The sequence below is a fragment of the Perna viridis genome, chromosome 12 (genome assembly GCF_037379345.1).
Source record: "Perna viridis isolate PV_CMFRI_1.1 ecotype Kerala chromosome 12, ASM3737934v1, whole genome shotgun sequence".
Lineage (NCBI taxonomy): Eukaryota > Metazoa > Mollusca > Bivalvia > Mytilida > Mytilidae > Perna > Perna viridis.
In genome coordinates this window covers 20,368,529-20,393,821 of record NC_142456.1, presented here as the reverse complement: position 1 = coordinate 20,393,821, position 25,293 = coordinate 20,368,529, and the positions used below count along the sequence as shown (strand labels likewise).

General features: G+C 32.3%; 1 protein-coding gene and 1 long non-coding RNA gene across 4 annotated transcripts in view; one reads left to right on the top strand and one right to left on the bottom strand.

Moving 5' to 3' along the window:
- The first annotated feature begins 3,891 nt into the window (after positions 1 to 3,891).
- LOC148601625 (uncharacterized) lies at positions 3,892 to 16,369 on the top strand. Its single transcript, XR_015917241.1, has 3 exons — positions 3,892 to 3,913; positions 9,113 to 9,243; positions 16,222 to 16,369. It is a non-coding gene; the product is annotated as an uncharacterized LOC148601625 (long non-coding RNA).
- The window catches only part of LOC148601624 (uncharacterized), a 68,366-nt gene continuing 57,200 nt past the window's right edge, over positions 14,128 to 25,293 (bottom strand). For 2 of the 3 annotated variants that reach the window (XM_088556201.1, XM_088556203.1), the window contains 2 exons: positions 17,632 to 17,683; positions 14,128 to 16,718 (listed from right to left, as the gene is read on the bottom strand). In XM_088556201.1, the coding sequence (XP_088412327.1) occupies positions 15,464 to 16,718; positions 17,632 to 17,645 (1,269 nt within the window). In that variant the 5' untranslated portion in view covers positions 17,646 to 17,683 and the 3' untranslated portion in view covers positions 14,128 to 15,463. Of the gene's footprint in view, positions 16,719 to 17,631; positions 17,684 to 20,508; positions 20,635 to 25,293 lie in introns of those variants that run through there. The other variant, XM_088556202.1, reaches the window with a different exon arrangement.

Below are 25,293 nucleotides of genomic sequence, written 5' to 3'. Positions count from 1 at the left end.
CAAATTGTACATTTTCAATAACGCTTTTGAAATTTTGCTTATTAATAGCAGATGAGGCCTAGAGTAATGCAGTATAAGACCAAACTTTGATCCCATTAAAATTTCATTTGTTTATTTTTTTATTAGATTAGTACCGAGAGATTTGCACATATTTCAAGAACTCTTGTTATTTTCATTCTTTTCCAGCATAATATTTTCCATAGATATATTAACGACAGAGGTCCATACATGTATATTCGGTATTCTGTTTTGTCTAGGTGGAATAGGAGGGGGTGACTGCAATTTGACCACCCTTAACAGACAAATCACCAATTTGTGAGTCAGGGGCTAAATGCATGTCTCTGTCAACTTTCAACAGTAAGGTCAAGTCTACATACTCTCCTGACCATATTTCTTAAAAAGTTTTAATGGTATGTGTGCACTAACAAAATCAAATAAACTTTTAATGGATGAGGGGGCATGGAAATGAATATGAATTTGAGGGTTGTCTGAAACGGTTGAGTGAGAGTCTTGTCCTTAGATATTCGTCTCTAAATTAATTGAAGTTGACTCTGAATCAAATCTACACATAATATTCAGTGCATTACATGTACTGGTATTGGGCGTCGACTGAGAGTGTGCAGTTGAATGGGTCCAGGTTTGGTTTTGATGCCGACTATTCGTCACAGCAGGGGCTTCATACACTTCTTGGAACTGGTTCAGACCAGATAGGCCGGAAATGTGGTCATTGACACTGTTGTCAGAAGCCGTACAACGTCCTGGTGGGACGAGAAACATCACCGTCAGCTAAATTCACTTTTTGAGCAGGCTTTCTCTTTCCTTTTGGAGGCATTGTCACTCTCGTAGAAGTTACACGTGTGCACATCGAAGTTGAACGCTAAAATTATAACTGAATACCCGGATGAAAAAATATAACTAATCAAGACGAAAACATTAATGGTATCATTTTCTGTATAATTAAAACACACATTATTGTCTCTTCGATTAAATCTGTCTATCTATTAGACCAAAAATCCTAATATGTCTTTGAGTCTTTGATATTCGACGAAAATTTAAGATTCATGTCCCATTGGCCTATGATATTGTCCTCTGACATCTATGATCATAGGCACCTACATGAGTTAATGACTTCTGAGAACGTTTATCATAGGTCACATAGCTAACAAGGGGAGTTCCGACGGGGAAATGAAGTATAATTATATAGCACAGAGTTACACTCGTTCCTTGTTGATTAGAATAGTAACACAGTAAGCGTCAGCAGTCATTTGTATTTCTTTCTTTCTTTGAGAACCTAGGCAATCAGAGATATTAGCTGAACAATTAACTCAAGGTTACAAACCAAAAAACAAACGAAAAAAAAAAGAGAAAATAAAAACAGATGAGAAAAATATAGATAAAATAATTTGATTACTTCTCTAAAAGATACACAAACTGTACATTAACTGAAAGTAAGATTAGTATGCATTAATAAAATTATTTGGATCGTCCGGGTTCTCTAAACATTTTAATGGATAGTCATGTTCGTATGTGTTTTGTTAAAAAAAAACAAATACAAATGCAAAACATAAGACAATTATTCACGTTCTGAATAAATCAAATACACAGTGAATTGTATCTAACGGAAACCACGTTTGAACTTAAAAAAACTATGATCGATTTAAACAGTTGTTCGGTTTACCAAGGTAAAAATGATACATTTCATTTGATATACAAGGACTTAAAAAATGTTTGTTTGGTGTCTCTTTCTAGATGGATTGTTCTGTTCCAATACTTTTAGATTTACTAAGGCCCTCTCATAAAATGCAACAATCTTGCAAAGTCGGAAAATGAATGATTTTACGCGACGTTATCTGATTGTCATACGACGTTTTATTTGAAAAAAAGTGCCTTAGAATTTCGAAAGGCCTGCCTGCAGCGGTTAGTCAGAGACGGAACGAATGTCTGCTGATGGGGAGAGCTTGTCTGTAACTATGCTAATCAGCAAAAACAATTCCTATGTCAAATACAGTTTTTTGCAGTGACATTACAAACAGAACATTGTAAGAAGTTGCCAAAATGACACTTATTGCAGATAACATTGTTTGTTTATAAGACTTCGAAAGCTATTTGTTTGATGTTGTAGCGTTATAAATAACGACATATGCTTCGATACACGAATTAACCTCAACGCGGGTAAACATGCTCGACAGAGCATCGCCTGTTTGCCGTTAAGAAACTAGTCATATTGGCATCGAAATAAATCACAGAAACTCCATTTTATTATTATTTTACCACGGTCTGGCCATTGGTGTCTTGGTAAACCAATGATAAAATGGAGATTCTGTGTTTTATTCATAGGTAAATGTTATAACTAGAACAAATAACATATTTTTTTCTGAAATAATAACATATATTTGGCATGAAAATCCAGGAACAGTTTTTCATATCAACAAGAAAACTATTTTGAAATAGGTGATACACGTCTTAAATGTTTGACAGGAGGTAAGTACTAATTTGTAATTGGACCATGATAAGATATTATTTTGTCATCATTCGACATCAATTATGTTTAAATTAGCGACTTCTAACTGTGGTGGTCAAGGTTGATAAGACCAGTTGTATTCCAACGGAGTTGCTACAAAAAGGAAATGAACTTAGTTGAATAACACGCTGTCGATACATGTATTATGACTATTATTTTTTTTGTACCAAGAAAGAGTCGAATATCCCATACTGATATTCAAATTAACAAATAAAGCAAATAAAAACAAATAATAATTATGCTAATAAACAAAACAAAACAAAACAAAAGAGAAAAAAAACCAAACAAACAAGAAATAAAAGCATAAACTAAAACAAAACAAAAAAAACAAAACAAAACAAAACAAAACATGAAGAAAACATGAAGATATTATTATCAAACCGCTATCGCCCGATCATTGTATTTTTCAATTTTGACTTTGCTGAGGGAAACAAAATAAGTTACATAAAAAATATTAGCATACAAAATATGTTAAAATAATATCAAGATTAAAAGAAAACAATATTGTGAGTATTGTGAGCCGGCTGAATTTTACCTTTGACCTTTAAATGATCGAGTACTAAAATCAATTCGCACCGAAAAACCTTGAACTAAAAATAAATTCGGGTTTTTATCCATCATTGACTCTGATATTCGACTGTGACATTATCAATACAAGTAGCTTTCTTTCAATTTTTCTTTTAAGTTTATACGTAACAGGACACCAATTATAACAGGGAAACAACTAAATAGTATTAAATTGAAAGAGGATCGGATTTTACCATTGACTTTATGTTCAAGTCAACTCATCCTTGTAATTTTATTGGGTAAACAAATGTTACATACAAGATAACTTACATTCAATGTGGTTCATTTAAGGACTGTTTTTACTTTTTGGAAAGGTACCAAAATATCCTTTGAGACAGTAAAATTAATCCTTATTATTACATTTAAATTCGACTTAAGTCAATGTCAAATTTTAGCGTTAAGGAGGTAGACCTAAGGTAAGGGACATTACTCTTGAAATCAGTGATATGTTTGTATCATATTTAAGTTCTCCAAAGCTTATCAAGCTTTTATTTGAAGCAGAATGTAATCAATCTAAATACCTGTGATGCTTTCATGAGATTCATGTCGAAAATTTTTATTTGAAGGAGTTGTGTCCTTTACCCTATTTCTTCCTCCTTAATCAATCTTTATTTTGAAATTATTTGAACCATGGACAGCAGACCGATCGACTTTTATGAAGTCAAAAAATCTCTACAAATCAGAAGGCTTATTACAAATTAAATCAAAATATAAATATTTGGATATATTCCTCTGGCTGTTTCATGTCTTAACCAACACGTCTCAAGATAGCGTTTTGATGTTACTTGGTCTAGTTTAGTATCGTACAGGGATCTCACAGATACGGTATGTTACAATTTGTACTTAACGATATAAATTATCACTTCGGAAATTTAGTGACCTTCATGGGCTTATAGTTATTCCATCTCTACAGGACGAAAACAAAACTTGTTGTTTGTAGATTTGTTATGTGTTATATTAACACATAGTTATGAAAATGATTATGATAAGAATACTATTTAAATTTTACGTTTCGCAAAAAGTGGGGAAGTAAACCCCCGTACGTATATTGTGCTTCGAAACTCGAATTTAGATAGATGCGGCACACCATTTTCATCATAAACACTTAATTTTGCCCAAAGTGTAGCCTTCTGAAGTGTTGGCGGGAAAATAAGTTACCATGGTAATAGACCTTCACATAGATTTATTAACACCCCCCTCACACACACACTTTGAGATTTGGAGTCATATTTTCCCCAAAAACCAAATCTTATCCTAATCAAAGCATTTTGAAATTATGGAAAATAGGCCGCCAAGACCGCAGGCAACTTCTTTTTTCAATAATCCTGTTTGGTTGGTCAAACCTTACTACTGTACCAAATACCAAGTTCCTAGACATCTAGGTTTCTAAGATATTTTGACAGTCTTTTATTTGGCAGATAATTTCAGGTACAACTTTAGATGGTTTAAGATACATTCCCTGAGATGTTTATGTTTCCCGCACGCATACCCAAAAGCACGCTAAATGCTCACCAAACGCACGATAAACGAACGATTCTATCGTGTGTTTAAACGAACGCTCCTATCGTGCGTTTAAACGGACGATAGACGAACGACGAAAATTAATGATATTGACATATAATGAAGACAGAAAAACTGGAAAACAAAATTATAAAAATAATAATTAAATCAAGAAAATAATCAAAGTACAAAAAAAAACGAACGCATCTATTATGCGTTTAAACGAACGCAAAACGATGTGTTAACACAGGATAAACGATGCACAAAAGCTAAAATGGGAAACGTGAACGTGTCAAGGAATGTATATGTTCACAGTTTCATATGAATCTGCCAAACGGTTTCTGAGAATTTATCCGGAAAATTTCATTTGTAGGAAGACGGAAGATGTCGGGGAAAAATAATGATAATAGTAATGATATCGCAAAATGTCGGACATGTTTCCTCCCGTACACATTATGGTCTCAAAACCTAACGATTTAGGTGCGGCACATTACTCTGACCCTAAAAACTTAATTATACCGCAATCAGAGCATTCGGAAGTTTTGACGGGAAAATTTGTCACCATGACTTTCACATGGTTTTGAAATTCCAAAATTTAGATTCATCATATCATTTACTAAGAAAACAAATTTCAACCACTATTAAATTTGGCGGTAAATTGGTTGCCAAGGTAACGGAAACTTTTGAATCTTCTTGAAATGTCAAAATTAAAACTCAGAAAGTCATTATTACTCTTATTCCAAATTTTATCCAAATCGGACCATTTTGAAATCCTTGCAGGCAAACCATGGCAACCGGTAACATATTGTTTCTTCATTTCTTTAAGAATAAATCTTGTTTGGAATATCAAGCGGTACCACTGTACCAAATTTCAAACATTTAGGCTCCTGAAATAGTACAATGTCCTATAATTTGACCTTTTTCCCTATTTGGCAGCCATTTTAAAATGGTGGCTTTTTCTGAGTTCTGAAAATTTTAGGTATAACGCAAGCTGGTACTGGATATATGTGCTAGGTTTCGTAAGAGTCGGCCATACGGTTTCTGAGAATTTTTCCGGAAAAGTTCATTCATAGGAAGACGGAAAATAATAATAATAATAATAATAATAATAATAATAATAATAATAATAAACAGGGTACAAACAATAAGTTATCGACACTTCGTGGTTGGTCACTATTAAAAGAAGTAGAAATAATAAGTCACCGACTATTCATGGTCGGTGACTTAATGATAACACTCAACGATTGATTTATTAAATAGTATAATGTTCAAAACTACTATTGATTTTGTTTATTTGTGCTTATATGCTTAGAAAACGATGGTAAAGGAAACCTATTGACCAAACTTTACGACGAACATAATGATGTTTTTATTCAGAATGTCAACTTTCCTTTCATTTGTGGTAACATCCCTTCAGCACCTGCGTATGGATTGTTCATATCACAACTCATACTTATACCAGAGCTTGCCGTAACTACGCAGAATTTTTGTATCGCGCAATACGTCTTACAATTACAACAAGTTTTATGTTCGTCATCATGAACTCGTGGATTGTTACGGTGTATCCATCTGCGCCATGAAAACTATTTCGTCTACCTCGGACTTGACTTTTTATGAGCAAATCGGCGGGTGTTTCTAGAAAAGCAGAAGACGCTTAACTTACCAATGCACCTGGTCCATGCTCCCAGTTTGTAATGGAGTCCGAGTTACCTATTTACTTTTATTACTTTGTATGTATTATTTTAGTTACTTTATGTTCTTTGTTGCGTTTGTCAGTATTCCATGTCTGGCCTTTGTCCCATGATTACACTCTTTTGCTTTCCGCTAGAATCTTTTGGTTGCTTTTTCAACTGATTTACTTGAAATGCACCGATAAACATTTTAGTTGTTTTATTTATGTACATTATGAAATGGCTAATCGATACTTGATTGATATTGGATTTGCTAATATACAACACAGCTGTGGTATCGGATTGACATAGAAATATAATTCCAGTTTTTACATAATAAAAAGCACATTATAGTTTTGTTGTATTTTGATTTTAGATCTGAATAAAATTAGATTCATTTGTTTTCATATTATGAAATATACAACAATGGAGGAGATCATTTAAACCACATGAAGCAGTAATTAACAAATGTAATACCTGTTGATGTTTCTATATTCAAAACTTTTCATATAAATTTTAAATTTTGCTCCAAATAAAATTCGATTAATTTTCTAAAAGTATAAATAAAAAATACAGCCATGGATCAGATGTTTAAAAGTACATGTCACAGTAATAATCCTATTGATAAAAAATGGATTGACCAAAAACATGAGATATGAAGACTAACGATATAATGATGCTAAAACAAGGATGAACTGGTAGTTGTGTCAGGATTTTGTATTGATTTATATATCTTATAGGGTCTATCGACAGGAACTAACTGTATACAAGTTTATTTTAACGTCATCTACAAATTCAAATCCAGTTTGTAAATCACATAACATTGAAATTGATATACTGACATTTGAAGTGAAGAAAGATTACGGTACCAGACCTGTTGAAAGAATTGATGTTTGGGGACAGAAAAAAACCTTATCAAAATTTTACGTCATTTTAACCGGTATAGCAATTTCTTAAAAGTCCTTTTCATGACCTGCTGTGCCATTTAATGGTTTTTATGCCAATATGGAAACAATTTTTCATTTTCAAAACAAATAAACAACAATTAGTTCCATAAAAGATGTAAATGTAACGGACAAATATAGAAGGAAAATTGCACAGAAAAGGAATGTTCCGTTTATAATCATTGAAAGATATGACACAAATTATTTTATGCTGTAGATTTTGTTAATCAAATATTATTTTCATTCATTGCATGTGCCATGTCAAACGACTGCAGAACTAATTATCATGCACGAGTAATTAATAATGATAAAGAATAACATACTTCAACTTTATGTTTGTTGTAATTTGAAAATAGCAATAATATATATATAATTTGCGATGCACATTTTTGGTCGTTCCCTCCGCGGGACTCGAACTCGTACCGCTGTGACATATACGGCAACACCGACCGCCTGCACTAAATCCAGCGCCCAAGACCACTCGACCAGCTAGGCTATATAAAAATATAGCTTTCGCTGGCCGGGTCATTCCTCCTCGTAGGATTAATCTAGGGCTGTAACATAGTACACGATGTATGGTAGTAGGGGGCAGTTCATCTAGGTGTTATTATGTAGGATAGAGGATTAAATTAATGATGCATGTCACAACAAATCAATATTATACAACGTCTCAGAATGTGACGACTCTATTCGCTACACTGCTCCATCGGATCAAATTGATGCAGGGAAGATAACGTAAACTTATAGAAGGGTCTGAAAAATTCCCAACGATGTTAGAACTGTCGAATTTGCGATGCAAATTTTTGGTCGTTCCCTCCGCGGGATATATATATATATATAGTAAATGCTGCTATACTGTACACATGTTGATCTCTCGTGAGCAAGCACTATTAGAACTAGAACCATTATATTCAAATTGTAATTAGAATGGTTTTATGTAATTGAATTATTGTAGTGGGATGAAGTCAATGGTTATCTCAGTCTTTTTCATTTAAAGAAGATGGTTTTTTTATACATTCTACTGTAAACCTTTTTCAATTGATATCTTTAAGAATAATCAAGGGAACCAAGGTCATAGCGGTAATTAAATGAATGTAATACAGGGACAAAGACCATACATGGCAAACAGACATTCACAACAAAGAACATAAAGTTACTAAAATACATACAAAGTGACAAAAGCAAATTAGTAACTCGGACTCAACTAAAAAATGGAAGCATGGGCCAGGTGCACCGGTAGGGTAAGAGTGAGAAAAATAGTACTAATGAAATTCATTTATGTTTACTTATATTCTTTTTTTTTTATTTATTTTTTTTTATTTAATTTTTTTTTTCTTATGTTAACTGCTGAGTAATATCCTCTCTGTTTCGTTGACGGTATTGCTTAAGAAATAAATCACGGAAACTCCATTTTATCATTGTTTTACCACGGGCTGGTCGTTTATGTCGAATTACTTTACCCCGAGTGATAGCAACAGCTCGTGGTAAAACAATGAGTTTCCGTGATTTATTTCAATTCTAAGATGACTAGGTTCTTCATATTTGTAATTCGACGCATCTAAGAATTTGAATCAAATGATGGTTTATCACTTTTTAACAACCATGACTGTGGTCTAAAGAGCTTTGATGTATGTCAAATTATAATTTCAAAATTGATGGAGACAATACAGATACATGCATTTATAATTAAATATTGTAAGAGTCATCTCCATAGCGCATTCTATATCTACTTCCTGTCCCACCAAAAGATCGATATCTATGAAACAGCGTCAAGATTATGCTTTGTGCTTTGTGTGTTCTTTAAGCAGGAATCAACTCTTGCCGAGCTCATTAACATAACTATACTAAAGTTCTAACCAAACCGTTTAATAGGAAAGACGTTGATAATTAATCATGAGCTATTGTTGTAGACTTCCGTGAAGATAAAGAATACACAAAAGGTCCCTCTTGTAATTGTTTGTAACACAGAATATATGATACGAAACGTATGAGAAGCATGCAGAATATAGAGCCATTTTGAGAGAAATCACCATAAAATCAGGTTTGCTTATCTCTTTGTTTCTGCGTTAGTGTCAGTCAGGATTTTTATTACCTTAATTTGCAATTAACGTCAGAGTAGATTTGTTTGAATATTGTTTCTTATAATTTTACCCAGAAAAGTTGATCGTTAACAAAAGCTTCTTCTATTTCTTGTCAGTGTCTCGTTGAAGAACAAAGTTGTCCACTGGAAAAGACTAGTACAATCTATATTAGATATCCAGTCGACACCTATTTATTCAACGTGTAAGGATTTGAACAACTATGGTCACCTCTTATTGTTAACATGTATATATGATGCAATGTTTAAGTTGTTTGTCACCTACTTTCTACTAGACGAGTTGAAAACATATACAGATCCACTTGCCGAACATTGTTTTCGTTCGCCCGTCGTCATCCTTTCATTTTCAGATAGCATTATGGACCACTGCTTAATAGAATCTTTTGGGTTAAAATATAAAGTTGTAAACATAATAACACCGTTTGTTTGAATTTGGTGGGCATTTAAAAGAATTATCCTTCTCATGCGAAAGAATAAGTGACGAACGGTCTATCAGTAAACGAGCATCAAGTAGTGCCAAAGCCGTACGGAGACCTAAGTGTCTAAACGACCTTAAAATCACCAAATTGTTTCTGGTCTGAACAATAACATTCTAAATTCATACGATATATCCTTTTTTGAATTGTGAAGATAACATGTGATGCGCGATCTTCCCATTTGAAAACTTATTAGACAAACGGTCTTACTGTAGTCTCAATACCGTAAAAGAGAGTTGTGTGAACTACGTTGTAAAGTCATCAAATAGAGATAAATTTATCCACATTATTTCAGACAACGACCTCAACATAAACAAAATAAACAAACAAACGATAGAAAAAAGTCGGATATGGTGAAATGCACCAGCAAATAACCTAAATAACAAATAGTAAATATTTTAGAGATCACCACTAGGTCTACAACAAGTGTAAACACACCTTTAAATAAGCTCTGATGGGCCCAACAACAAAAGTAATAAAATCCTCGATAACAGAACGATGGCAATTCTCAGAGAGCAAACCGAAAATAAAATGACACAAAGGTATATTATTGTCCAACCTCTTCTAACTTCGCACATGCAATCTGCGTTGAGATTAAACTAGTTTATCAAGGCCTGACCCTCACCCTATTTTTAAAGTAAAAAAAAATAAATAAATAAACTGAAACAACAAACAAACACGCCATGATATTCACTCAATAATTCATCCAATAGTTCAGCAGTCGATAAGCCAATCATGTTTTGTTTGACAAAATGTGCATTATAGACTATATTTCCGTAAAAATAACTGGGTGAAAATACCATTGTTTAATTAAGAACCTTCAAGTGTTTTAATTTTTTCTCAGAGTTTTGTAACGGTGAAAAGTTTGTTGATTTTTGCAGTTGATTGTTATATCGATAGTCCTTGTGCAAATTTTTTTCTATGACGAGTTTATAGCGCTCATAACAAAGTTACACTTTATTACAAATACGAGCAAATGAAACAGTTGTGAAATACCCTTTGAGAGTCGTCCGGGAAACTTCACCATCTAGAAATGAAAAATTAATGATAGGAAAATCTAAATCATCTCTTTTGTCATGAATCTAAGTATGAGAGTTCTTAGCGTAACATGTAAATCGGGAAAAAGTGTACGAGTTCTATTATTATTAAAGTAGCTCAACTTAACTTTTAGGTAGATATCTTAAACATAGTATTCAAAGTTTAGATTATCTACGGCCATGTGATCATCAAGATAAATAAACGTAGTATTAATTTTTTCTAACAGATAATAATATTTTAAATGACCTTGAAAGAGTTTAACCATGACTTAGTTTCATAATAGTAGAAAAAAAAAAGAAAACGACTGACTATGAGATGAGCACAATCTTCTGTATAATATCTACGTCATATAATAACCATGTTATTACCAGCTTTCTTTTGCACGTGATACACTATTTTATATGTAATTGCATAGTCTTTTACGTATCTGCACATTTATTTGTAATACTACATGATTTTTGTTATACTTGCTGTTATTCAATATGTTTTAAAGCTTATTATCGATAAGATCATATCATAAAGTACAATTCTTACACCAAATTAAACGGGACCCAGTTTGCAGCTCGCGTGGTTGTATCGGGATCTTTTTTTCTATTTTCTCGGCGTTCCGACAAAATTTGATACCGAAAGTTTTTATAACATTCATTGATATTTTGGCATAGAGCCAGTAGCGATTTGATCGGACTTCCACTGACCCATTGCGGGCATAGAATTATAACGCGTGCGCATTTCTTTTTTAGCTTTACAAGATTAATATAGTTATAGAACTTTCCGACTAAAACGATCCTTTTTATGAAATTCAAATACATATATAAAGTTTTTTTTTCTTATTGTATGGCTTACCTGAATAATACTACATGTACCTGTATATTGAATAGAGCTTTTTTTGTTTCCTGTTTTGTACATGAAGACAATCTATAGTATTTTGTTCCAAGTAATAAGACTTTTGAGGGGGTAAATGATTTGTTTTTGATTTTATGTAGTAGGCAATTAATCTTTAAAAAAATCAAAAGGTGATGATTTCAGAAAATTGCAAAGCGCATTGGTTCATTCGTCATATATAATTTTCTTTTCTACTGACGACAACAGGAGTTGAGTCTCTGATAATGTATAGAACAATATTATCATCGATCAATAATACTAAATATACACAAGTCATGTGAAAAGTGTGAAAAGAATTTGTATTTAATCACTTAAACAATCGAAGATAAAATGTTTATGAAACGGGCTTTTGCATCAAAAAAAAAAAAAAAAAAAAAGAAAGAAAAAATAAGATAAAGAATAATAATATTGTTAACGAACAAACTTATTTTTAAAAGCAATTTTTCTCCCTGCAAATAATCAATAAGTAATGGTAAAGTCCATGTCAAAGCGTTCTAAATGTTTGCCAACTTTGCGACGAAGGATGCTCAACAAGAATATTTATAAAACTTTTTGTGTGAGACAGAGAACGAGTACCCGCTATGCCGCTCACGGAAGACGCTTTCGATTTAATAATTGATGGAAGACGGAAGATGAATATCCGATTTAATGTTTGGTGGAAGACGGTAGACGAGTTCCCGATACCCTATTCCCTTTCAGACTCGAGATTAAATTCCGATGTAATGTTTTAGGCGACTGAATACGAGCTTCTTATATATGTTTGATAAAAGAGGGAAGACATTGTTCCAGATATTCTGTTTATTGGGAGAAGGAAGGCGAAGATAGACAATATTCTGTTTATTATTCGAATGGGAGACAGAAGACGAGTAAAATCACGTAAAATTTGAGACAGAAAGTTAAAGAAGCACGATGACATTCTGGATTCACGCAATCATGCAAATACATCTAACAATCAAATTCTATGGATAAAAATGCATTAGAAACAAAGATTCCAGCGACACAGAATCTCACATATCTATCTTGTTTCCATTATTCTGTCAAGAATTTATCCATTCAATCTTCTGTTACGAGATGAAATCCTATATATGAATTTTACATTCCATTAAAGTATTACTGCATTGGCAGAAATGTCACGAAGCAATCAAAGCATTTTGAATGGGTTCCTAGTTCCTACTTACACAGAAAAGTTTACTATATATATTTACCAAAACATCCTTTGTGACAATATGTGTATTGTTTAAAACATTATTCAACAGTATCATGTTTCATGCAAAATATATTCCTGAAAACAAAGGCAATAAACTGTACATTGTCAATAAATACTATGAATTAAGATTTTGTAGTGGGTTACTGTCGAAACGTTGTGTTTATAGATTTTTTTGCGAAATTTTGTGAAGAAGATTCAACGTCATTTTTTTCGTTAAAAGAATGTACAGTTTTTTCAACATTGATAAAACATAGTTTTTATGTGTCATTCGATCGAATATTTGGTTTTAAAATTTCGTTAAAAATGGCATGGCACTCTTCCGTTGCTATTTGTTTTTTTGTCACTTTAATTTTCCAAATGTACACCTCTACCAAATACAAAAAAAAAAAGAAAATGTTTTCGGTCTCTCTTTTTAACACTTCTTCAAGTATTCCGTACGTATATTCAATTCAACAGTTTTAAACAATCTTATACAACTATCATGTCATGATCAAAACTAAGTTTGGATTCATAACACCACAGCAAACTTACCACAAATGTGTTATACTACAATAATTGTGCTAATTTATTTTTGGAGCATATTAAATTAATGTTAGGTTCAAACATAATTAAATCCGGTTGTAATACCGCCATCTTAGAATTTTAATGAACAATCGTATGAACCTAAACGATATGAGTACACGTCTATCCTAGACTGTCAATTTTGACATTTAACATTGGATGATTGTTTTATATCATCATAAACCTCCTGCACCATGAGAAAAACCGCCAGTCAAATGATCTAATTAACGAGTATTTTGTCACATGATCAAAAGAGTACATTATCAAAATTGTCACAACAATAAAACTGAATCCATTGATGCATTGAAGGTTGAGTAAGCTTTTTTTATCCGATGCGACTTGCTAGTAGGTTTTTGCTCATTTGCTTTTGTTACTATCTATGTATGATTTTAGTTACTATATGTTCTTTGTTGTGTATGTCTGTTTTCCATGTCTAGTCTTTGTCCCTGGATTACATTCTTTTGATTACCGCTATAACCTTGGTTCCTTTAATTACTCTTTTAAACAACATCGTTTTTGTTATCTGTTTTGGTTGATTGTCTCCGTTAATTAATTTTCAAATGAACATCGTTTCCAGTCCCTTTATTTATATACCATAGTTTGTTTTATTCAAATTATATCTTAATATACTATTTACAAAGAAGCAAGCGCTTGTTATTTGATTATTTATTTCTAAATTATCATTTACAATACTTTATGAACATTTTCTGAAGTAGAATGAAGAATAAATTTTACAATTTACATTATGCTTTGCAAAATTAACAACATGTATTGTGCAACTATTTCATTCTAAAAATAATATCAGTAGCAAGAACCAGTTTTTTTTTCAGTTCAATGCGGAATATGTAGGTTAACATTATGACTCCTATTTTTATCTTTACATTCAATGTGATAAAATATTGAGTTTCAAAGTATAGTTTATGGAATTATGGAAGGCGTTGACAACTTTCTAAAGCAGTATACACAAGGCACTAGATACGACCTTGTTAAATAAAACATGTATTTCTAAATGAAAACGTAATGATGTACAAAAAAAAAACAAAAACAAAAACAAAGACCATTCTAATTAAATGATGAGTAATCAAGGGAACCAAGATTCTAGCGGTAATCAAAAGAATATGATCCAGAAACAAAGACCAGACAAGAAAACAGGCACGCACAACAAAGAACATTAAATACCCAAAATTATACATACAAAGTAACAAAAGTAAATTAGCAACTCGGACTCCACTAAAAACTGGGTGCATGGGTCAGGTGCATCGGTATGTTTTTTTGCTTTGCTAGAAACACCCGCCGATTTGATGATAAAAAGTCAGGTCCAGGGTAGACAAAAGAGGAAAGGAAAACTATGACACGTTGAACAAATCAGTTTTCATGGTGCAAATGGATACAGGGTTATGATCCAGGAGTTTCTGATGACGACCATAAAACTTCTGTAGTGATGCCTTCAATCTTGTAACAACATAACCTTGCTCCAGAAGCCTTAGTGTAACATATATAGCGAGATACAAAAAGTTTGTGTAGTTACGGCAAGATAAAGGAAATTGAAACACGTTTCAATTTTGAAATTTTCAGTTATACTGGGAGACGCTATTTGCCAATTCAAAAGGCATTTGTAACATATGATTAAGACAGCTGAAAGTGAAAAAGTGATATGTGGTCATCATAAAATACAAACTTTTTTTGGAAACTAAATATTGCACAAATTCCATGCTGCTCGGCAAAAACAGCATTATCCCCATACCTTTTTATACTCAAAGTATACTATTGCCTTTAAATATTATTTGATGTACGGACACACAATTGATTAATACTCTCATGATGATGTTAATACAAGAAGAAAAGAAGAGTTGTTTAAAAACAAGTTAAAGTTTGCCCACTGCTTGATATTGTACAGAGCGATTTAACATAATAGCAAGCATTGTATATTTCATTCCTCACCTCTCATCTAGTAATATCATTGGCCTAAGTGTCATGTATATATTCAACCTATTCTCTTTTAACGACAATGAAAAACACTTTTCATCTCTTGTCGGAAATTCTGGTTGAAAAAAGCATAAATTATTGGATTGGCCACGTTGTAACTATAGTGCATGTAAAACAAAATAATATTGCCTTGAAGTACTCGCATTGCCATTAACCAGGCAGGAAGGAATGCAATAATAAAGACTATTGTCACAATAAATAAAATTCCTGCAGTTTTAATATTGGCCGCTCTGTGTTTTCCTTTCAAAGATTTTGTCCGTTTTTGTTTGTTGGACTTCTTAGATTCAGGCTCTGGCGTCATTTGAAATGTTTCCACTTCGCCATTTTCCGCCATTGTCAATTTTGTAGTTACAGCACATGTTTGGGTCGTTGCACATGCGTTATGTGTAGTATTTTGTCCATTACTTAGAAGTTTACGCTTTGCTTTCCTTGAACGACGCAGGGCTAGTGATCGGAAAACAAGGGTATACAGAATGAAAACAAGTATGCAAGCAATGAGAAAAAGTGAGGCACAGAACTTTTGAAATACACTCCGAACTTGCTTTCCGATGTATATTTCATTCGGAATGCATCGGTGCTTATACAATGCCATTAAATCATCTAGCCCACCAACACTTTGGTTTGTCTGAAAAGTGATATTCTGAGCATCAGGTGCGGCTGTTATTCGGCTAATTGAGTTTTGGCGAGAAATGATGTCTAAATCGGTTGACAGGGGCATCGCACTAATGGTTGTGCCTGTAGAATTTATTTCCGTCTTTTTTACACTTGTAGGTTCATTGGGAACTCCGTGGACAAGAGCAGTGATAATGCCAAGCACTGCTGCAAATATTAACAAGCATATGATAGTTCTTTTTGCCATTACTGCATTCAAGATATGATTCCATGGCCTGCAAATTTTCAAGTAACGATCGAAAGCTATGACAACCATAATAAAAGCTGAGAATGGCACATTAGAAGTAATCAAAAACTGATATATCTTACAGGCACTGTCGTATTTTATTTTCTTTGCCACATACTCCACGGAAATTGTGTATGGTATAATTATCAAACACGTAAAAAAGTCTGTCCCGGCTAATGTCAGTATGAAGATTGTCGTTGTTGTTTTCTCCCTCTTTCGTGAATACACATATATGACTAAGGCATTTCCTATCGTACCAGCTAAACTGAACAGGGCGAGCATCACAATGACAACAATAATTGCTGGATAGTCCTCATGTCGTTCTAATCCAGACTTGTCATCCTCTGCCATGGTTTCTAGAATGTTTAGTCTGGAACATAAGGAGGTTTTATTACAGAAAATGTCATAAACTGTTGCAAGTTTTAGTAAAAGTTCAATGCTACAATACGTAAAATTCAATTCCGTTCTTCGTGTTTGTTGTACCAAAACTTACAGTGGATGTATATTAATGAGTGATATAAGTTTTGTGTTGAAAAGACGATTAAAATCATGACTATTTCCACAAGAATAAAAACACAAACTAAAAACAAAACACAACAAACTAACAAACGACATAAAACAAATGAATAAAGTACAATTATGAATATTATATAAAGCAGAAAAGAATTGAATGTAAAAAGTAAAACAAAAAAAAAATAAAATAAAATAAAAAAAAAAATTAATAAAATAAATCAATAAAATATAAAACAAAATAAAACAAAACAAGACGCACATGACTAACAAAAACAAACAAACAAACAAACAAACACCATCCCCCCCCCCAAAAAAAAAACAAAACAAAAAAACCAAACCAACAAACAAAGAAAAGTAAACAAAGAATACATTAATATGCATAAAAATGAATGTAGAAATTTAAATATGAAAACAAAAACAGGAAGAAAAGGAGGGTGTTTGTCAAATATGCACAAATCAGCTTTATCAAATGTGTATGACCCCATTAAATGCATGGTTCAAATAGTCTTCTCTAATTATAAAGTGCTTCTGCTCCAATCCCTTTCCAAAAACATATTGCAGTCATATTTTGAATTCACACAAGACATATCTTTGTACTAAAAGTAAAACAATGACATTATTAAAAGCCCACAGAGACAAAATACCATACTGACGGCCAAATATCCTCACTGCACTAAATTAATATTCAAAATGTCATATTCATCTTCAACTTAAAATTGCTATTCATAAATGGAAATCAATAAACCTTAGAAAACTAAAAAGATACTCACTCGTTTTTGACCATCTTAATCCATATAGTTCTATTTGTTACTATTTAAAACCCTGTAAGAAATAAATGTGTCTAATATATAAAACAAGCGAGGCTGTTGACTATAACAAACGATTTTAACGTCCTTGAATTCACGAAGATCAATCTTTATATTACACCAAGATCGTTAGCCAATATAGATATTTCGTATACAATTCAGATATACTTTTTTATTGCAAAAGAAGCTGTAATTGCATGAAGAGACGTTTCGTGTTTATAAAATTTATTTAAAATAATTATTAAAATTAGTTTCAAATTCACCACAAAAAGAACCAAATAAACACAAAACGAACAAAACAATTTTCAGAAAAGGGAGTATAACAAGCGATTTGAAATTGGAATTTCTAGGGAAAATGGTGGGATCTGTTGGCCTGTATATGTTCATTGCAATAAACTGACTATTTATTTTCAAGAAAAGGGAAGATAGAGTTAAAACGAACGTTATCTTCCTTCTTACCTAAATCCGCCATTAAAGAGTACATGAAAGATATCTACCTTGCAATTATCGTGCAGTTTATTGGATTGTAAGATTAAAAAATCATCATCTGATCATTCGTATAAACTTGTTGGAAAATCTTAGTATTATTGTATCTTTTAACAATTTACCTCCGATAAATAGAAACAAAAATGACAACAAATTTAAATATCATTCAGCAATATTCCACATTTTTTATCAACTTCTATGATACTTAAGTAAGGGGGAACGACCAATTTTGTTGTAAAATTCCCGTCTGATTGGAATTTTCAAATGCCAAGGAGCAATTGTATTGAACATAGAGTAGTTTTATTGGAATAATCAATCAATGTCTCAAGTTGTAATTTGTTGTTGTAAACGACTTGCTTTTGGGCTTGATTCGGTCAAAACTGTTCATCTTTCTATGGTTTAACTGGCATTGAATCCATACGTCGCAAAACATATAGGTTTTGATTCGTCGTTCGAGCAATTTATCGTTTAAGCACTACTGAAGATTGCAACACATGTTATTCATTTATTTAGGACGAGAATGGAAAACGTTTATTCAGGTTGAATGAAAACAGTCATAAAAACAGTGTAAACATTGTATTTAGGAATTATGTATGTACGAAAGGATTTGACATATGACAGAAAACCGTTTTCATATGATGTTGGAGAACGTGTGAATGCATTTGTAACAAACCATTTATTCTTTAAACATGTAAAGCATATAGTGCAATCTTCCCTTTGCATAAAATTTATAAATAATTTATCAAAACGATATATACAGCATCGTGTATTGTTCTTCCGCACCTCGGGTACCTGAACTAGGCTTCTAAATATTCCTTTATACTTTAAGGGAATAGAAACCCTTTTCAACATGTGGGGTATGTTGATTGACCTATAAGATATCTCCCTTACTGCCAAATTATCAGATGGCGGCACGAACTATGATATAAATATGGCACTTTTTATCTGATGCAGTATTAAGTAAACAACCCTAAAGCTGACGAATGTACAGTTTGTTACAATCAATAATGGTGAAAGTGGTTATAAAATTTATTTTACATTTAAATGAAGTTTAAATTTCTGTTAAATTGAATATATACAAGCTAATAGTGGAACAAAAAAGGCATATATTTATTCTATTTAATGCAAGTCATTGACACTGCTGATGTTACAGAACTCTTGTAAATCGTGTGTCGTGCATCGTGTATCATACATCGTATAATGTAAATGGTGCATGAAAAATGTTTGAAATAACAAACGTTTCTGATCGGTCACTACATAATTTCGTGCTGCAATGTCTTTTCGGATTGTTTAAAATTATAAATTGATAATTACTGCTATTAAAAATTTAAAATGTTTATTTAGAATTTCTCACCAATTAATTTTAGATACCTTTTAATTGAATTAAGAAAAAAATCAAAAGTTATTCAATTAAGATTCTTGAAAGACCCCTTTAACTAATAAAAATGAAGTCAATATTTCTGGATTTGAAATTTATTGCAATTCAAACAAGGAAAAATAAAACTTTTTCAGATTTTTTTTCTCATTATTGTATTGTCATGAAGAAGCTATACAAATTTAGTATTATATAGAGATACTTTTTGCCTGATGACCTGCTGTTTTGTCTCAACTGATATTGAATTTTTTAAAAACTTTTTTTTCAATTGCCAGTTCTTATTTTTGTACACTTCTGCTGATTATTACAAACAAATTCAAGTTGTATTATTTTTCATCATACATTTGTTTTGAATAACATTTATTACTTCACATATATTTTGTTTCTTGTATGACCACAGGTAAAGATAAAGTATTACATGATTATACCAGGGAAGGAGTAGTGCCAGAGATACGTCATAATCAAGATGCATGATTGGAAAAAATGTCAGCCTCTTGTTTTAATATTTTTCAGTTAATTAACACTAATTATTGAGCTTTGAAATTAAAGAAACACATTTCATGCATGTTAAAATATATAATATTTAATTAAAGAAAAAATCTTTTGGGGTCCGTAATCCCTTTATGTTTACGGGGATAGAGTTAGTATTTCCTTGATCCAACAAGCATTGCCTGATGAACTGCCTTAAGTTTCCTAGAAAATTGACAATTGGAAAGAGTGAATTACCAAAATATAGTCACTAGTTAACTTTCAATGCGTTCATGTTACGAGTGACTACATGTTGGTTATTCACGATAACCAATTTATTATCCTATTTATTGTATAGATTTCCCCCCTTATTTGCTGTTATTCTCAACGTATATTCAAATTTTGTAAACAGTGGATTTATATACAATTTGTGATGTTTTGGCGGAAGAAAGTGCGAGCGTGAAAGTGCCGAATTTATTTCACAGAATGAATTATCGAAAATTATTTCTTACATTTGGAATATTCGGTAAATCACTGGTATTCATACAATAAATCATCTTATCATATCTCTAGTTCATTAAGTAAGGCGGTTTCACTAGTAATATCCCTTCTGCAGTGTTAAATAACCATATTCCCTGAAAGAGTAATCGAGGGAACCAAGGTTATTGCGGTAATCAAAAGAATGTAATCCAGGGATAAAGACCAGACATTGAAAACAGACATACACAACAAAGAACACAAAGTAACTAAAATCATTCATACAAAGTAACAAAAGCAAATGAGCAACTCGGACTCCACTAAAATCTGGGAGCATGGACCAGGTGCACCGGTAGGCTGAGCGTCCTCTGAAATTAATGTTTATTGGGTTTTCATTTCTAAATAAAACGATTATCTATCATTTCAGTTTTGTAAGCGGTATTTTTTTTAGTTAATAAGCTATCATTGTATAATGTGAATTAGAAACATCGATGTTATTTGGATAACTTCTTAAAAAAAGAACTTAAAAACGGTATCATTTTTATTGTATGGTTGCAACTTAGTTATGTTCATTGTTTTCTTTTCTTGAAAAGCTTTCGTTGTGTCTGCACATTAATACAATGATATTCTGTCCACCATTTAGCTTTAAAACAGCAATTTAAAATGATGAATCAAAAGATTTTCAGGCTAATAGTATTTTATGACACTAATAATTAAAAAATAATATAGTATTTTTAGATTCTTGATATATTTACTGTCATTTAAACTGCTTTATACGAACTGGCATAATTAAAAAAATCTTCATTTTAGAAGTGAACAAGTGAACTATTACCCAATTACCCAATACATAAAAAATCAAGTCTGCTTTTGATTGAAAATATTTCAACAAAAATTCTCCATTGTGTCTTGGTTTCACGTGATGCTTAAACGAACAGTGACACTTACGGGCTTCCGTACTCTCATTATTTATAATATTCAGGGAATGACTGTTATATTTTTTCGGTCTATATATGAATGATCTCAATCAAGTGGTGCACACTAAATAACCTACGTAGCAGGTCATGTTCAAGTGTGCATCTCAGGCATTGATTATCACTGTGATTTCTAACTCTTACCGTGCGGGAACCGTATATATATATATACGGTCATGGGCTATTTTCCGATTTTTGGGTCCTGCTAGGAGAGTGAATGTGCTTTGAAATGAGGCTATTTTATATAGAGTTTGATAAAAATAATGACTTGACAGCTGAACAAAAGGTCATGAGTTAAGATGACCACAACGAGGTATGATTTTTTAGGGGTAGGGCTCAATTCTTGGCCTGCAACAATAACAGAATGGATCCATAGTGTTTCATTTTACATGATGTCTTTAGCATAATAATGTATCTCACCACTCCAATGATACCAACCCCATATACTAACCAATCTGAAGCCAATCTGAGACCAAAAATTGCAAAAAAGCCTAATTTTATTTTGACGAGGGACCCCTCTGGAGACCTCTAACCTTCCAGTTACGATTGTAATGAACAATTTTTGGCTGAAATTACCATTAGAGGGAACAAACGTTGAAAAAATAGAACTTTGGACACTGCATTACCTTTGATGAGCACCACATCCGGTGATAAATGACAAAAATCGCCAAAAATGACCATTTTCAGGCAACATACCCATTTTCTTGCCCACCATTTAAAATTTAAGTAGCTGTGAAGTACATAGGATAAAGGCGGATCCAGAGAGGGATACAGGGGTTTGGCACCCCCTTTTATCGGCAAATTTGTCATTTTGATGTATGAAATTGACGAAAAATGGCAAATAATGACCAATCATACCCCCTTTTGCTTTGGAACCCCTTTTGCCACCCCTCCTTTTCAATGTGTACGGATCCACCCCTGCTGAATATTTAAGTATGGTTCTGTCTGAAAACCCGTGTTTAAGCACAGGTCTATTTTTCCAGGTTTAGTACCAAAATTGGCATTGTCCACAACATCGCGAAATATATTTCTTTTAACAGCAATCATGACAAGCACACATATAATATTTTAACAACTTTGTGATATAATCAGCATAACTGCTTAATTCACCTGGAAACATTGTGCTGGCGGCTAAGGATTTTTAGAACTTTAATGGGCCTTGAGGGTATACGGCCATATAATATATCAACGGAAAGCTAAAATGAATGTAGTTTTAAAAAAATATTTCTGCTGTTATACTTTAAATAGAGGAGAGGTCGAAGAGTAATAATGACAACCACACATATTGCCCGGTATTGCTATAGAATGGCCATTTCATCTGAATTAATTTCAATTATCAACACAGAAACTTCCGACCTTTCTGTTTAATCTGAATTAATCTAGGATCTAACTCACTTGATTTGTAGGAAATTTTGCTGTGTGTTCTTAAATCTATTTTATGGTGTACAGATTGTGATCGTTTGTTGTGTTTATTGGTAACGTTTTCTGGCCAACGGATTAAGCATCGGTTGCTTCTTTAATAGCGCCACTTCCTCTTCAGAGCGAATTTTGACCACCAGACACACATAAGGATGAATCCATAAAGTATACGTCTAGTGAACAGCGCCAAGAATTCTTTTTTGTAAAAAATCAATATTTCATGGCAAACCAAAAAAAAGAAAAATATTTTTCACAGTTGCAGCTGCAAAACGCCGTACCAGTTATTTATCAATCGACGTTATACACATGATCATCGACATTTGCTTTTTACCTGTACTCATGTATGAGTAAATTACCCGACTGAATGACGCCAAGAGCTACTATGGCTACAGGGTAGTCACGGCACGCTAATATACGAGTAAACATTGCCGGTCTGTGTCAGTCGAATACTGAGACAAAACCATTTATTTATTGATATGAATTGAAGCATGCTATAATTAACACAATTAAGTTTGATCACTCCGGAAATTAAAGTATAAAAAATATATAATTGAGAAATAACAAATTATCATTAAAATGTACAAGACACTTTTCAAAACTGAATACCTGATCACGCAGGAAATGGATGCAATTTGTTTACAACTATTTTGCTGGAAAGTTATGTATATAAAACATTAAATTTGTATTGAAAAGGAAATTCAATTTAATTTAAATGTGTGTTTCATAATTTTTCGTAGCTGACAAATTATCAGGAAAATGATTTCAGCATGATAAAGAAAATCATGACGGATATGACTTTTTTTTCTCTCGAATATCATCTTTTAACCCGGAGACAAAATATCAACATGATATACAATGATATGCAAGTTTTTTTTTTTTTGGGGGGGGGGAAACAAGTACTATAGTTAAATATATCAATGTTTTACCGTTCTATTTATGATTTCTTTTAAGGCATCATATCAAATCCACTGATGAAGATATACATAGAAGGGGTGATTCTACTTCAATCCTCAACATTACAGAATGTTCAAAAGATATATATTCTTGGGGTACCAATATTCTTTGGTATTGTGATTAATTCAAACCATTAATTCAAATTTCAAACGAAATGCAAATTTTCCTTGGTGTCTTAGAGGCTTCGAAATAAAATATTTCATAAGGTCACAAACCACGAATCGATGAACACTGTAAACATATTTTTACATTTTGACGTCATTGACGATGACGATGATGTTCCCGTTGTATTTATACTATAGAAAAAGGAACAGATATGGTGAAACAAAACAAATGCACCATTGTATACCCTTTACAAAAATAGTAATGAACTTACAGAGATCACTTAAGGAGGTAGACCTAGGGTAAGGGACATAACTCATGAAGTCAGTGATATGTTTGTATTATATTCAATTTCACCAAAGCCTCTCAAGCTTTTGTTTGAAGCAGAATAAAATGAATTAGATGCTTATATAAGATTGTTGTAAAATGCTGAATACAAATGTTCCAATGATTTTTAAGAGTTGTGTCCCTTACTATAGGTCTACCTCCTTAACTCCAAGGCAATCCAAAGATTAATGACATCACAATCACAATGAATTACAGGTACAACGATCAGACATGGAAAACTGACATACACAACACAAAACCTTAAATAAACAAAATAATACGTACAAAGTACCAAAAGTAAATGATCAACTCTTACTCAACTAAAACTGGGAGCATGGACTTTTAAACTTATTGTACCGTGTTCCCTGTACCTCTCCAATTTCCGTAATTCTTTGCAAGTCATTAGTTATATAGTCAATCGCTAAAACGACTAGATATCTGAATTATGCTACACATGTATTAAGCAAACAAGATTTCATTTTGTGAGTAAAACTATTGTATTGTGATCATAAAACTCTTACAAATAAAAAAAATCATAAATGTTTTTTTCCTCGTTCATCCAGACGTTCATAATAATATAACTAACAAGGAAGCGTCTACAAAGATTTTAAGATTCATTGACATATGATCAATATTTCTTTAAAAAATACCTGTACCAAGTCAGGACCATTGTGGTGGTTCCAAGATTTTTAATTTGTTTCTTGATAATGTTGTTTGTTTGTTGTAACTTGTTGACTATTTCGTTTGACTGTTGCCGTAGGTTTATAAGTTTATAAGTTTTATGAAAATGAAAAGTAATTCGAATATGAAGTAGACTTTTACATGAAAATGTACACGAAATCAACCAAATGGTTTTTATCAGCAGATATTTATAAAGTATCAAAATAAAAATGAATCAATGAAATAAATAATACCTACTAAATTGGACATAAACCAAGTTCTATTCCCCGATTTGCACATTTTAACATCATGATATGGTTCATTTTTGTAAAAGGCATTTCATGAAATTATAGTATAAAGTTTTGACAAATTTCATTCAATTCCAAT